Genomic DNA, 15,416 nt, shown 5'->3' with positions numbered 1-15,416 from the left:
TAGATCTGGAATTTAGTGTACATATTAATATTTGTGTTTATTGGGGAAGCGGCGGGGCTACTCTGCCTAAATTGATATAGTATCAAGAAAGGTTCTTCTGCTCAATAGACTTTTAAAGTATGTTTACATTTTACACATAATTTCTTTTCTGCTCTACAAGTTCACTGAACTTTTGAGACTTTTGATCTCTTTGTATTCTGAAGCATGTAAGGACAAAAGGATGCTGTGTGCCCCTTTGATGGATGGGGAAAGAAATTAATTGTGCACAGACTTGCTGGTTATATGAAGTGTTTTTGCAAAAAATAAAAAACAAACAAACAAAAAAAGCCAAACTCAAATCTGCATGATTATCCGACCCATTCGAGGTGAAGCTATGATCATTTATTGAAAATTCTGCATACTTGCTTCATACCTGAGCTTTTAAATCTGTGTATTAAATCAATTTCAGGAATATGAAATGCAAAAAACAAAAGAGGAAGAATTTCTGAAGTTGTTCGATAGATGGAAGGAAGAAGAAAAGGAGAAACTAGTTGGTGAAATGGAAAAAGTCAAGGAAATGTTTATGAAAGAGTTTAAAGAATTGACTTCTAAGAATTCAGCGTTAGAATATGTAAGTATCCTCCTAGTACTGATAGAGTCGTGACCTTGAGAGGTGGTGATAGAATGGCAGCAGGGACCAGGCATCCAGAAATTCCCTTATTGTGCCCTGGCCCAGGCACCCCCTCCCCCCTAAGCGTCTTGGGAAACCTGGGCAAATGGAAGACAGAACAAGTCAGAAAATCATCTCCTTGAGAGTGGGAGCCTTGGCCCCGAACCCCAGTGCAGAACATTTGGTACATTTTGGTCGAATCAGAGAAGGTGGTCTCTCTTTCTTAACTGTTTAGCTTTGGATAGTCCAAAATCATAACCTCCTGCCTGAGTTTTGGAGCTTTCTAAAGTTCTAAAAGAACTTTCCAGAAAGACGGATGCAGGTTGCCAATGTGGGAGAAGGCAGCTGACCCAGAAAGAGAGAGAAGCTTTCCCAGGCCTCTTCCTCACCCTCACCTGGCTGGTGGGGAGGACTGGGGTCTGCCTGAGCTCCATGTGGTAAAGGCAGACTCCCCTCCCCTGTGGGAGCAGCCATGGAGGCAAGAGAAGATCCTTGAGCTCCCTCTAGGGGCCAACTTGCTTCACAAACTAACATAGAGGAATACAGTTCCCAGTGCTACACAGCAGGATCTCATGGCTTATCCATTCCGAAGGCAATAGTTGGCATCTATTAACCCCAGATTCCCAGTCCTTCCCACTCTCCGCCCCCCTTACTCCAGGCACTTAGGATGGAGCAGGATAATGTGAGAAAAAGAACGTATACATGTATGTGCGAAGGGTTTGGGTTTTTGGGGGATTTTTTTTAAAATACAACGATGTGCTTTCCTCTATGCTTTGTCTGTGGAGCTTTTGTGCTGCAGCCATGGAGTTGAGTGGTTGTGACCAAGACCTATGTGTCTCCCAAAGTCTTCCTAATTAATTAATCTTTTAAATTAAAGTATAGTTGATTGACGGTTTCTGCAAAGTGACCCAGTCATGGCTCCTAGAGTCAAAAACCATCTGGCTCTTTACAGAACAAGTTTGCCAGCCTCTGTCAAATCGTTATGAAGCAAATGTGGTACAAGATTAACACCTGGTGCAGGTGAAATGGGTGTTTGTTATACTGTTCCATCTGCTTTACCGGAAGTTATAATTTGCAAATAAAAAGTTGAGGGGAGATTAACTTGGGATGGCTCTTTGTGCTTTTTCTGTAAGGGCTTCCTTCAGGCAACTCTGTGTTGGTTCCTTTATCCCCATATCACTTCTGGTTCTGAGCATCAGAACTCCTATGTACTAGTAATTTCTTTATCCCTGCTCTAGGGGCCTCTCCTGAACTCATAACTGTGGTGCCTTCTCAAAGTGGGATGTCTTACTACCCAGAGTAGTAGATTTTGATACTAAACCAACTTAAGACTAGCTTTTTTACGTCTTCAACATCAAAGCTACACTCTTTTTTTTTTTTCCCCTCTATGATACGCTGCCAATTACAGTTCTTTTGCTTGAGATTCCTTCCAAGGTTACCCCGGCCCCTAGGATCATTGTGGAATTGGACTTTTCCCCATGTCAGACTTTTTTTTTAAACCACTCATATACATATATTTTGTAAGATTTTTAATTTTCCAGTTGTAGTTGATTTACAATGTTCTGTCAATATCTGCTGCTCATGTATTTTTCTTTTTTTGGTATTTTTGTCTTTTTATAGCCACACCCATGGCATATGGAGGGTCCCAGGCTAGGGGTCGAATCAGACTTGTAGCTGCTGGCCTACACCACAGCCACAGCAACGCCAGATCTGAGCCTCGTCTGCGACCTACACCACAGCTCATGGCAATGCTGGATCCTTAACCCACTGAGTGAGGCCAGGGATCGAACCCAAAACCTCATGGTTCCTAGTCAGATTCTTGTCTGCTGTACCATGTCGGGAACTCCTAAAATGTGAGCTTTTATGAGTGGCTTCTTTTCACTTAGTATAATGTTTTCAGGATGCATCCATGTTGTAGCATGTATCAGAATTTGATTTTCTTTTTATTATGGAATGATATTTCGTTGTATGGATATACCATATTTTATCTGGTATATCCATACAATGAATTTGCAGTTGAGGGATGTTTGGGTTGTTTGTCTATTTTGGCTATAGAGGGTTTTTAAAATTATTAATAATAGATTTCACTTTTAGAATAGTTTTAGGTTTATAGAAAAATTGAACAAATAGTATAGAAAGTTGCATATAAATCCACTTCTCTTACCCTGTACACAGTCTTCCATATTACTGACTTACGTTTTAAATGAGTATGTTACATTTGTTAGAATTAATGAATCAATACTGATACATTAGTATTAACTAAAGTCTATACTTTATTCGGATTTCTTTTTTTTCTTTTTTTTAAGGGCTCTACCTGTGGCATATGGAAGTTCCCAGGCTAGGGGTTGAATCAGACCTGCAGCCGCTGGCCTATGCTACAACCACACCAGATCTGAGCCGCATCTGCCACCTACACCACAGCTTGTGGCAACACTGGATCCTTAACCCACTGAGTGAGACCAGGGATCGAACCTGTGTCCTCATGGATGCTAGTCAGATTCGTTTCCATGTGCATCCCAGACTTAAGTAGTGGGCTACAATGCTTCCTCATTCCTTTGTTTTTTGAAATTAATATATTGCCTTCTGAGCCTTTCTGAGGGTTTCTACTGCCAGTACCTTTGGGAAGAACCTATAAGCAAAGGGTACAATGAAAACCTTATGTCCTGAGTGGTCCCTGGATGATGCTGGTCTGCTCACTAAGTCCTCCTGAGAATCGGCTGCACCCAGCTCCTCTGTTTCTTGCAACTGTTAACATGCCCATCAAATTTGTAAAGGCCTGTTGTCTAAGGGTAGAAAGTTAGCTTTTCCTTTGCCTTTTTCACCCTGTGGACGTTCTTTTACTGGAAGAAATGAAACAAGAAAACTGCTGGGAAGGGGGAGCAGGAGAAACACGATGCATGTCCAGGGGGTTGTCAGGTATTCCCCGATTTTGTTCTCTTTTGCATAGAAAAGTATGACCATCTGAACCAAGGATACTTTTATTTTATAGCAATTGGCAGAAATCCAGAAGTCCAATATGCAGATCAAGTCTAACATCGGCACGTTGAGAGATGCCCGAGAGTTTAAAGAAGAACGTCCTCAGTATTCCCAGGATTTCCAGAATGTGATACAACTTGTGAATAGCCAGGTATGTAAAAGGGGGGTGTGTGTGACTGCACTAGAGGCCTCATAGCAAACTAATGTACAGGAAGCACATCTACAGATAAAAGTATCCCTTTCAGTGATGGCGAAGGTGACTCTGTTTTTCTCGTCCCCTAATCCGTGTATAAGTCATAATCAGTGTTCATTAGATACCACTGATTGACTAATAGATGTGGATCCAAAAGAGTTAGCAAAATTGTTTAATTTTTTTCTCAAATAATACCACTTTGAATCGGTTTCTATTTCCTTAGTCATTTTTCATGTTTCAGTTGTCAGCCCCCTTTCAAAAGGCACGTTGAAACACTTACTTTTTTTTTTTTAGAGCTTAAGTATGCAGCTACATTGGTGCACTGATGGTCTTTTACCTTTATGAAATATAATTGGAATCATCTGGAAGTGAACCTCAGTAATCAGTGAGCCTTCATCCTGGCTATTTTGGTCACACTGGCTTAGGAGTATCTTTTTTTTTTTTTTTTGGCCAGAAATTAAATAGAGATTGACGCTTATATATTCAGGATTTTTTTTTAAGCAATATTATGTCATTTAAAAAAATAGAGATGTGTTTTTGAATACAGGCTGCTGCCACTGCTTTCTTTTCTTTTCTTTCTTTTTTTTTTTTTTTTTGACAGCTAATGGTGGGGTTTTTTTGTTTGTTTTAAGGCCACACCTGCAGCATATGGAAATTCCCAGGCTAGGGGTCAAATCAGAGCTGTAGCTGCCAGCCCACACCGCAGCCACAGCAACACAGAATCCAAGCTGCGTCTGTGACCTATACCACAGCTCACGGCAACGTCAGATCCTTAACCCACTGAGCGAGGCCAGGGATCAAACCCGCATCCTCATGGACACTGTGTTGGGTTCTTAACCTGCTGAGCCACAACGGGAACTCCAGACATTGCTTCTTATCTTGACTTTCTACCCCATATCTACCTTTGGCATTTTACCCTGTCTGACCATGTCACTGTCTTGTCTAAAATCCTTTAACAGCTCCCACTTTTCACAAAACAAAGTCTAGGACCCTTAACCAGCATTCAGAGTCCCTAAGGATCTGGACCTGCCACCTCCTACCTCCTGCGACATTCTAGCAGCATCCAAGAGCTTGTGGTACCCAGGATGAGGCAGTCTGAGTTCTGCTTTCGCAGCTTTCTTCGTCATGTGCCTCTGTTTTCATGCCCTGTTACTTACTCATTCCCTTGGGATGGTACCTCTTCTAGAGAGTTCTCCCAGTTCTCCAGGTTATTGCCTGGCCATAGTCCTCCAGGCAGGATCTTTTGCAGCATCACATGCATGTTATGTGGAAACCCTCTATGTCATGTCCACTCTTCTGCTGGGCAAGAAAGGGTCCGTCTCTTAGTCCTCTCCCAGCCTACCAGGGGCCACCCAGTAAGGTGCCTGGTATGTGGTAGGGGACCAGGAATTGTGTTGTGAATGGAACTGCTGATGGTTGCTCCCAGGAGGCTGCTCTTTTATGTCTTAAGGGACCCAGTTATGAAATCCTCAGCTCCCACCTAAATTTCTTCTGTCTCCTTCCTGTGTGCTCTGTCAGTTCAGACCCCATGGACCCAGAAACCTTGGGGATTCCTTTTAGCTTCTTGGGTGGGCAAGCTGGCACCTGTTTTTTAATGAAGTTTTATTGGAACACAGCCACACTACTATGTTTTATTTATGACTGTTCTCCTACTGCTAATATGGTAACTAAATCATCTGGCCCCCAGAGCCTGGTGTATTCACTTAGCCCCTTAACAGAAGATGTGTGTTGACTCCTGCCTCAGAGTATAAATTGAAAGCAAGTTCAAATATATTTAAACATTTTTGACTGTATTTATTTCTGTAGGGTTTTTTTTTGTTTTGTTTTGTTTTTTTTGGTAAGGGCCACACCCATGGCATATAGAAGTTCCCAGGATAGGGGTCGATTTGGAGCTACAACTGCCAGCCTAAGCCACAACCACAGCAACATGGGGTCCAAGCCGCATCTACGACCTCCACCAGAGCTCACTGCAGCGCCGGATCCTTAACCCACTGAGCGAGGCCAGGGATCGAACCCAAGTCCTCATGTACGCTAGCTGGGTTCGTTCCCACTAGCCATCGTGGAACCTCCCTATTTAATTTTTTTTTAGGTGCCTGCTAAAATTTTACCAAATAGATAGTTGGGTTTCTTAGGTACTCATTAAAAAGGAAGCTTCCATTCTGACTAGACGTCATTTTTAGAGTTGCATGTAAATCTCTCACTTTTTACTCTTTTGCAGGAAAGCAAGTGGACAGCTCAAGTTCGGGCTCTTCACCAAGAACAAAAGAAAGGGAGGAGCCAGGTAAGACGAAGAAACCTATGGCCTCTGAACAGTAGGTCACTTTCGAAGAGAATAACTGCTCTTCTTTGTAATAAAGGTGGTACTTGTCCACTTAAAACAATTAGTTGAGGAGTTCCTGCTATGGCACAACAAGATCAGCACTGTCTCTGCAGCACCAGGACACAGGTTCGATCCCCAGTCCAGCTCAGTGAGTTAAAGGATCCGGTGTTCAGCTTGGATCTGATCCTGGGCCTGGGGACTTCCATGTGCCACGGGGCACCCAAAAACGAGAAAATGAAAAAATTTGTGGAGATGTGTATTGCAAAAAATACTTTACTTTTAGTTCCAATACCAAAGATAACTAGTGCTACCTCTTTGTTATAATTTCTTTCAGTCTTTTTTCTATGCTGTAAATGTTGCATTTTTATATGCATAGAAACCTGTACATATAATATGTCTCACAAATTTTGAATTATGCTTTTTTTAGATCTCTTAGTCATTTTTCATTTCATATATCATAAACATTTTCTTATGTCTTAAAATACTCCAAATTATTTATGGCTCCATGATGATCTTATGGCTGTATCATCTGTTATTTAATCATTGCTTCATTGTTGAATACATGTTTTTAATTTTATCATGTTACTGAGTGGCAGCTAAATAACTTTTGAGTACAGGAGTACCTCATTTTATTGCACTCTGCAGATAGTTGTTTTTTTTTTTTTTTTTTTTACAAATTGAAGGTTTGTGGTAACCCTGTGTAGTCAGATGATGCATTTTTTAGCAATAAAGTATTTTTAATTAAGAAACAATGTACATTGTTTTTTTAAAGATATAATGCCTGAATCCTGTCTCTAAATACCAAGGCTCTAAAGATGCCTTGAAGAATAAAAGTAGGACCTCAAATTATAAGAGTGGGAGTTGCCATTTTGGCTTTATTACCGTGCTCTAGAACTGAACCTAGAGAATCTTTGAGGGTATGCCTGTAAAAACAAGGATTATTCACATTAAAATCATTTTAACAAAAGCAAAAATTAATTGTAACACCTATTCCCTTTCCACTGAGGACAATCAGAAATATAAGGGTTAAATGCTTTTACTGTAGTGCAAAAAAAAAATCTAAAGTAGTTTTATTTGAGATTTTAGGATAGGGAAAACATCAGCTTATTTTTTCCACTTTAAATTGTATGTGTTTTGGGAGTTCCCATTGTGGCACGGTGGAAACGAATCCTACTAGGAGCCATGAGGACATGGATTTGATCCCTGGCCTCACTCAGTGGGTTAAGGATCCGGCGTTGTTGTGAGCTGTGGCATAGGCTGGCAGCTGTAGCTCTACCCCTAGCATGGGAACCCCCATATGCCATAGATGAGGCCCAGAAAAGCAAATAAATAAGTAAATAAATAAATAGTATGTGTTTTATAGCTTTTTTTTAATCCCCTTCCAGGCTGCTCTAACAAAACAGCATGGACTGGGTGACCTATAAACAACAGGGATGTATTTTTTATAGTTCTGGTGCTCCAGGGATTGGACAGAGTTTGTTCAAGTGGAGTGGTGGCTGTGTGTAGATAAAATGCCTATGTTTATTTCTCCAGGCTGAGCCACCCTCCTTCTGAGCTCCAGACGAGATAGCCAGCTTTGCACTTGGCCTCTCCACTGCTTCCTGAATGTAGCATGTTAAGGGCAATTGTTGGGTTTGTTTCCAGATACACCTTTCTTTTGGTTGATGCCATCCTAGTCCACCCCGTGATTCCCAGTTCATCCCCAGGCTATCAGATGGTCCTGCTGGGTATCTCATATCCATGTTCTTCTGGACATTTCTATTGCTTCTGCCCTCCACTGGGCTCCCACTGTTTCTAAAGGGGCCCCATACCTGGTTTCCCAGTTCTAACCTTCTCCTTCTGACACCGGCCTCTGCAGAGCAGACGGCGCAATCTGGCTGCTGGCCACCTCTGAGCCCCTCTCAACCTGCTCTTTCTAGCCGCGTGACCTTCTGGTAATTTATAGAACACTCGGCCTTTTTCTCTTTCTGCATATGGTTTTTGCTCTGGGAAATCCTTCCTCTTGCTCTTTACGTGGCTGGTTTCCTCTCCTCTGATTGAGTTTTCTCTGCTGTGTAGCGAATTGCCACAAATTTGCTGTCATGCACTTTCCATGGGATAGGAGTCCAGGCATGGCCTGGCTGGGTCGTCTGCTCAGGGTTTCACAAGCTGTGTTCAGGGTATCAGCCGAGCTGGTCCGGGGCTCCAGGGCCTCTCCCAAGCCCGTTCAGATGATTGGCGATGTGCAGTTCCTTATGCTTAACCAAGGGGTGGATACCCCAGTTCATAGCCTGCCTGTGACTTCTCCAAGGCCCTAGGAGCATGTCTCCCCTGCCTTCATTCTTCTCCTTCAAGAGATGTGAAGTCACCCGAGACCACCCTATCCAGCTGGATGGTCCCTTTCCTTCTTATTCTCATTACTTCACAGGTGTAGCTCTGATCAGTTTTTTTTTTTTTTTTTTTTTGCTTTTTATAGCTGTACCCATGGCATATGGAGGTTCCCAGGCTAGGGGTCGAATCAGAGTTGTAGCTGCTGGCCTACACCACAGCCACAGCAATGCCAGATCTGAGCCATGTCTACAACCTACGCCACAGCTCACAGCAACCTACCGAGCGAAGCCAGGGGTAAAACCCGCATCCACTGAGCCACAACAGGAACTCTTCTGATCCCTATTTTTTTTTTTTTTACTTACTCAATGAATTTTATTACATGTATAGGTATACAACAATCATCTCAACCAAATTTTATAGCATTTCCATCCCAAACCCTCAGTGCATCCTCCCACCCCCCCCAACCTGTCTCATTTGGAAACCGTAAGTTTTTCAAAGTCTGTGAGTCAGTATCTGTCCTGCAAAGAAGTTCATTGTGTCCTTTTTTTAGATTCTACATGTAAGTGATAGCATTTGATGTTGGTGTCTCATTGACTGACTGCACTTAGTATGATAATTGCCAGGTCCATCCATGTTGCTGCTGCCATTATTTCTTTCCTTTTAATGGCTGAGTAATATTCCATTGTGTATATGTACCACATCTTCTTGATCCACTCCTCTGTCAATGGATATTTAGTTTGTTTCCATGTCTTGGCCCTTGTATTGAGTGCTGCAATGAACATTGGAGTACACGTGTCTTTTTGAGTCATGGCTTTCTCTGGATAGATGCCCCAGGAATGGGATTGCTGGTCTGATCACTGTTTTAAGGAGTTTATTTGTTTGCTTGTTTATTGTTCCTCTTTCTCCAATCAAATCAGTAAGCCTAGGGAAGGGCTCTATCTATTTACTGCTCCATTGAATCCCCAGCATCCAGTCACATGCCCAAAATGTGGTTGGCATTCATTAAATCTTGGCTGAATGAATGCAGAAGAGTGATCGATGGCCAACAAGGGGTCCCTCAGCCTTTTTTATGTAGTTGGAGAAATGCTGATTGCAAAGTTCCGAAGAACAGGGTGGAAAGTGCAGTCTGTCGGTAGAAGCGCAATATTTGAAGCCAGATCCTCTTAACCTCAGGATGCTGCTTGTCTGCCTCGCGGACTTGCTCGCCTCTCATGCTTCAGGCACTTAGCCAGCAGAGGAGGGCAATAGCCAGTGACAACCGAGAGCAGTTGCTTTTCTATAAGGACATTAATTCGTTCCTTCAAGATGCTCTAAGGTAGTAGTCCCTAACCAGGGGTGCCCTTCAGGACGACCTAAGGCTCTTTGCCAAAGTACCTGTGCCCAGCTCCGCCCCCTGAGGGTCTGATTCAGTAGGTGAGTCTGGGACATGCATCATTTGGAAAAAACAACAACAACAACACTACCAAACCCCAGACCATTGTGTTTTGGATCCATCGTTTGAACCACTTCTCATATATAATGTACATATTTGGCTGTGCCTACAGCACCTGGAAGTTCTCAGACTAGGAACTGCACCCGAGACAATGCAGTGACAATGCTGATCCTTAACCCGCTGCACCACCAGGAAACTCCCACTCATAATTTGAAGTTGTATTTTTATTCTTCAAGGCATCTTGAGAACCTTGGTATTTAGGGACAGGATTCAGGCTTCCTTATTAATAGGGGGTGATTTAAAAAAATAATTCAGTGAATTTTATTATAGTTATAGATGTACACCACCATCATCGTGACCTAATTTTAGAATATTTCCATCCCAAAAGGGGGTGATTTTTAGTCTTTGCTCCTTCAAGCCTCTGGTGTTGCAGGCAGCTGTGGGAATTTCAGAGACCTTCTGGCTGGAGCACAGTGTGTGCTGTAGAGATTTACACTTGGCCGCTGCAGGTGGTGACAGAGGGGAAGACCGATTGCTGATTTGGAGGAAGGCGAGGCCTGGCCTGCTTCTGAGTGAGGCGCCTCGCCCCACGTGCTGGGAGTGTGGAGCTTTTGTGCTGCCGCCAGGCCACGCTGCTGCCTCATCTGTTGGTTTTGCTTGTTCAGGAGCCGTGTACTTCTTCCTTCATTTCTCTTAAACCCTAACAGAGGGGCGAATTCAATCAGGTTTAATCTGGGCCTGAGACCTAACTATTAATTATTCCACATGATTGGTGCCTGTTGTTTACAATGCACGCATTGTATTTCTCTGTTTAAGGGAAGGTGCGTCTGCCAACTTTTTATTGCTTTACCTACATTCTTGGCGGTCTGTTTTTGGTTTTGTTTTTAAGTAGCATGGGTAGGAAGGAGTTCAAAGGGAACCACAGGTAAATGACGGTGTGCCCTTTTCTACCCAAGAGAAGGCTCTTTAGAGCTCAGGAGGTTGCAGAGTGGGCACGCAGCAAAAGGACAGGAAGATGGGGCGATGTGGCTGGTAGAGAAAAAGGTGTAGAACAGAGACCTGCCGTGTAGTACAGAGAACTCTACCCAGTATTCTGTGATAACCTCCATGGGAAAGGATCTGAAAAGGACCGGATGTACGTACACATATAACCGAATCCCTCTGTTGTACAGCAGAAATTAACACAGCATTATAAGTCAACTCCACTTCAATAAAACTTTTAAAAATGGAACCAAAAAAACTTGAAATGGTAGAAGATCACAGGGAATGAGCTCAAGAGCCACGAGCTTTTGGAAAGAATTTCTGGCTCTCCAGACTGTCACATTCCTTGCTCAGCAAACTTTTCTGTACCTTTCTGGCATGTTCTCAATTCCAGTATCAAAATGATGCCATTGCTTAGTTTTTCTTATGTTCTCTTTCTTTGTCTTTTTTTGTCTTTTGAGGGCCACACCCACGGCATATGGAGGTTCCCAGGCTAGGGGTCGAATCAGAGCTTTAGCTGCTGGCCTACACCACAGCCACAACAACGCCAGATCTGAGCCGCGTCTGAGACTACAGCACAGCTCATGGCAATGCCGGATCCTTAACCCACTGAGCAAGGGCAGGGATCAAACCCACAACCTCATGGTTCCTAGTCGGATTCGTTTCCGCTGCGCCACGACGGGAACTCCATGTTCCCTTTCTTCTTGGGCCCTGCACTGAGTCCCTGTATTGTTGAGTCTAAACCTCCGCCCTGACCCTTGGACATGTTGACTGGCTTTTCCTTCCGATTTCCAGCTCCACATTTCCCAGGCTGCTTTTGGGAGCACTCTTCAGTGGTCTGTAAACACACGGGAAGGTGCTCGACAGTGTCCTTCTGCAGCGGGGAGATTCCTAGCATCCTCTGGGATAAGAGAGGTTCTTTGTTGTGCTCCCTTGGGAAGCCCTTTAAACTTCTTTCAAGTGAATGTTGGTCTAGCCTCATATGCACACAGAGCACTTCACAGGGAAGGCCTTGCCATGTATTAAGAGCCTTAACTTCTTGTCGTTTTTATTGTTTGTTTAATGTAAACAGATCATTTTTTAGAGGAGTTGTAGGTTCATGGCAGCACTGAGCAGAGTGTGTGGAAGGTTCCCAAACACCCGTGACCCACCCCCAGTGCCCGGCCTTCCCATTATGACCATCTCGCATCACAGAGGCACACTTGCTACAGTTGACGAATCTTCACTGACGTGTCATTATCACCCAAAGTTCCCAGTTTAGGGTTCACTCGTGGTGTTTTACATTCTGAGGGTTTTGACAAATGTATGATGTCACACAACCATCATTATGGTATCATACAGAATAGTTTCACTGCCAGGGAGTTCCCTTTGTGGCTCAGTGGTAATGAACCTGACTAGTATCCGTGAGGACTCGGGTTCAATCCCTGGCCTCACTCCGTGGGTTAAGGACCTGGCATAGCTATGGCTGTGGTGTAGGCCGGCAGCTTCAGCTCTGATTTGACCCCTAACCTGGGAACTTCCATGTGCCATGGATGCGGCCCTAAGAAGACAAAAAAAAAAAAAAATAGAATAGTTTTGCAGCCCTAAAAATCCTCTGTGCTCTGCCTGTTCATCCCTCCCTTCCCCAGCCTCTGATTTTTTTTTTTTTACTACCCCCATAGTATCGCCTTTTTCAGAATGTCACATAGTAGGAGTTGTATAGGAGTGTAGCCTTTTCACTAGGCTTCTCTTACCAAGCAACAGGCATTTCAGTTTCCTCCAAGTCTTTTCGTGGTTTGGTAGCTCCTTTTTCGTATTGAATAATATTCCATTGTGTGGATGGACCACAGCTTATTTATCTCTTTACCTACTGAAGGATTCCTTGGTTGCTTCCAGGCCTTCGTAATTATGAATAAAGCTGCTGTAAACATCTGTGTAGACATAACTTTTCAGCTCCTTTGGGTAAATGCCATGGAGGGCAATTATTGAATCGTTTGATGAGAGTATGTTTAGTTTTGTAAGAAGCTGTCTTCCAAAGTGGCTGCATCAGTTTGCTTTCACCAGCAGTGGATGAGAGTTCCCCTTTTCCACATCCTCACCAGCATTTGGTGAGCTCTGAATTTTGGCTATTCTGAAAAGTACATTGCTCTTTCTTTCTTTCTTTCTTTCTTTCCTTCTTTCCTTCTTTCTTTCTTTCTTGGCTTTTTAGGGCTGCACTCATGATGTATGGAAGTTCCTAGGCTAGGGGTCAAATCAGAGCTGCAGCCACTGGCCTACACCATAGCAACAGCAACATCAGATCCAAGCCATGTCTGCGACCTATACCACAGCTCACGGCAACGCCCGATCCTTAACCCACTGAGCAAGTCCAGGGATTGAACCCGCGTCCTCATGGATACTAGTCAGATTTACTCCTACTGAGCCACGATAGGAACTCCCTGATTTGGTGATTTATTTCTTAAAGTCCTGGAGCGGATTGTTTGTAAGCATAATTTATTAATACGTGTCATGCCACAGATGTGAAGTTTGAAAGCCTTGACTTTGAAAACAGGAAAATCCAGTCTCTGGGCTATTCAGTGGTCTGTGTTTGGGTCAGCTGCTTACCTCTCTAGATTTGAGTTTCCCCATCTGAACAGCGGGGTCAAAACCTGTATCCGTGAGGCTGTGGTTTGGATTCAACAAGATGAAGTACTTAACGCAGCCTCTAAAACGTGTTGAGTGTTTGTTAAAAAAAAAAACAAAAAACCCTGGCGGGTTAGGAAATGCTGCTCCAGGCACTTTTGTGTGCCTCTAAGACACAGTTACACCCCCTTATTTGATCTGTCCAGCCCTGTGTCCATTTCCACACCATAGGTTTGGAATGTCCTTAGTGCTGGCTACCAAGGGTTTTTTCTCCTCTGTTTAAGCAACTTCTGAAATTGCGTTATCTTTCTCTAAATTTTATATATTCTTTCTTTTCTTTTCTTTTCTGAGCTACACCTGTGGCATATGGATGTTCCCAGGCTAGGGGTCAAATCGGAGCTGGAGCTGCCGGCCTACACCATAGCAATAGCAATACCAGATCCAAGCTGCATCTGTGACCTACGCTGCAGCTCCAGGCACCCCCGAATCTTTAACCTTCTGAGGGAGGTCAAGGATTGAACTCTCATCCTCATAGATACTAGTCAAGTTCTTAAGCACTGAACTGCAATGGGAACTCCCTCTTTTTCTAAATTATTAAAAACAAATTCTTGCATAATTGTCCAATATATGATCTTCCCTGATGTTAAGTTTCTAAAGATGAATCTATCTGTGGATCTTTGGGTCTGGCTGTCCTCTGCTTCTTTTCCTTCTGCTCCCTCCCTTCATCCATCTCTTCCTTCCTCCCTCCCCCTTTTCCTCTACCCCCAACCCCCTCCACCTGGCATTTTTCAGTAAATATTGAGAACCTGCTGAGTGCCAGAGACTGTACTAGTTGCTGGCTGTATAAAATAATTACAGTGGGCTCTCTGGCCCGGCGAGTGTGCATTCCAGCCGGGATGGCACCTGTGGACATGTGAGGACAGGACTGGCTGGGTCAGAGCCGAGGTCCTCTATCCCTGCTCCTCCCTGTGTGATTTCAGGGAGTGGCTCATGTTCCCTCATCTGTTCGCATCAGTATTTTCTGTCTTGGGCCATGAGCTCCCTGGGAACTGAGATGAAGCCCCTTGTGCAGCCAGGGCCTTGGTACACAGTGATCAGTGATGTATTCAATGTGCAGATAACAGGCCAGCAAAGAAGGCCAGGCATCTACATACAAACTGCAGAAAGAAGAAACTGACACGCAGTTTGGAGATGAATGCCTTTCTGCATTCTTTTTTTTTTTTTTCCCCCTAGATCCTGTCGCATATAGAGAAATTTCGAACCTCAATGACAAACGATCTAAATGCAAGCAATGTTTTCTACAAGAAAAGGATAGACGAGTTGGGACAGAGACTGCAGGAGCAGAATGAGCTGATCATCACTCAGCGACAACAGGTATTTGGGGGAACATATATTGGCACTATTTTTCCTTAAGCTGTGTGATTTATCTGTGATTTTTTTTTTTTTTTTTGGCCACCCCAAGGCATATGAAGTTCCTAGGCCAGGGATCAGATCTGAGCCACAGCTGCAACCTATGCCACAGCAGCAACACCGGATCCTTTAACCTACTGTGCCGGGTGGGGGATCAAACCTGCATCCTTGTGCTGCAGAGATGCTGCCAATCCTGTTGCACCAAGCGGGAACGCCTATGATGTATTTTTATTTTAGAGCATTTGTAAATCGGATAAGACAAAGAAGATAGACTATTTTCTCCTGATTGTAAATAAAATAATTTTAAAAGTATTTTCAGATACTTTAGAGCAATCAGATTTATTCACTTAGAATTAAGAAATGTGACGGTAGCTAAGGATTTCTTCTGGTGATTACTTTGAGAAGCAGCTGAATCCAGATGCTGGTTTTATAAAGCACGTGCCACCTCCGTGTCACTTAAGTCCGCGTGTCCTGTGTCTTGGGAGGAGGTAGTGAAAAGGGTCATTTCCTGAGTACCGTATCTGTCCCTTACCCAGTATGTCCC

The 15,416-nt window shown here is 43.5% G+C and overlaps 1 protein-coding gene across 1 annotated transcript in view; it reads left to right on the top strand.

The window, feature by feature from the left end:
- The window catches only part of DZIP1 (DAZ interacting zinc finger protein 1), a 55,502-nt gene that overhangs the window by 14,898 nt on the left and 25,188 nt on the right, over window positions 1-15,416 (top strand). The window contains 4 exon segments of the mRNA XM_047756102.1: window positions 449-610; window positions 3,639-3,776; window positions 6,037-6,099; window positions 14,696-14,836. Coding sequence (XP_047612058.1) covers window positions 449-610; window positions 3,639-3,776; window positions 6,037-6,099; window positions 14,696-14,836 — 504 coding nt within the window.

This window comes from Phacochoerus africanus, chromosome 13, assembly GCF_016906955.1.
Source record: "Phacochoerus africanus isolate WHEZ1 chromosome 13, ROS_Pafr_v1, whole genome shotgun sequence".
Classification (NCBI taxonomy): domain Eukaryota; kingdom Metazoa; phylum Chordata; class Mammalia; order Artiodactyla; family Suidae; genus Phacochoerus; species Phacochoerus africanus.
Note: the sequence above shows the minus strand (reverse complement) of the source record. Positions and strands in the feature narration are given on the sequence as shown.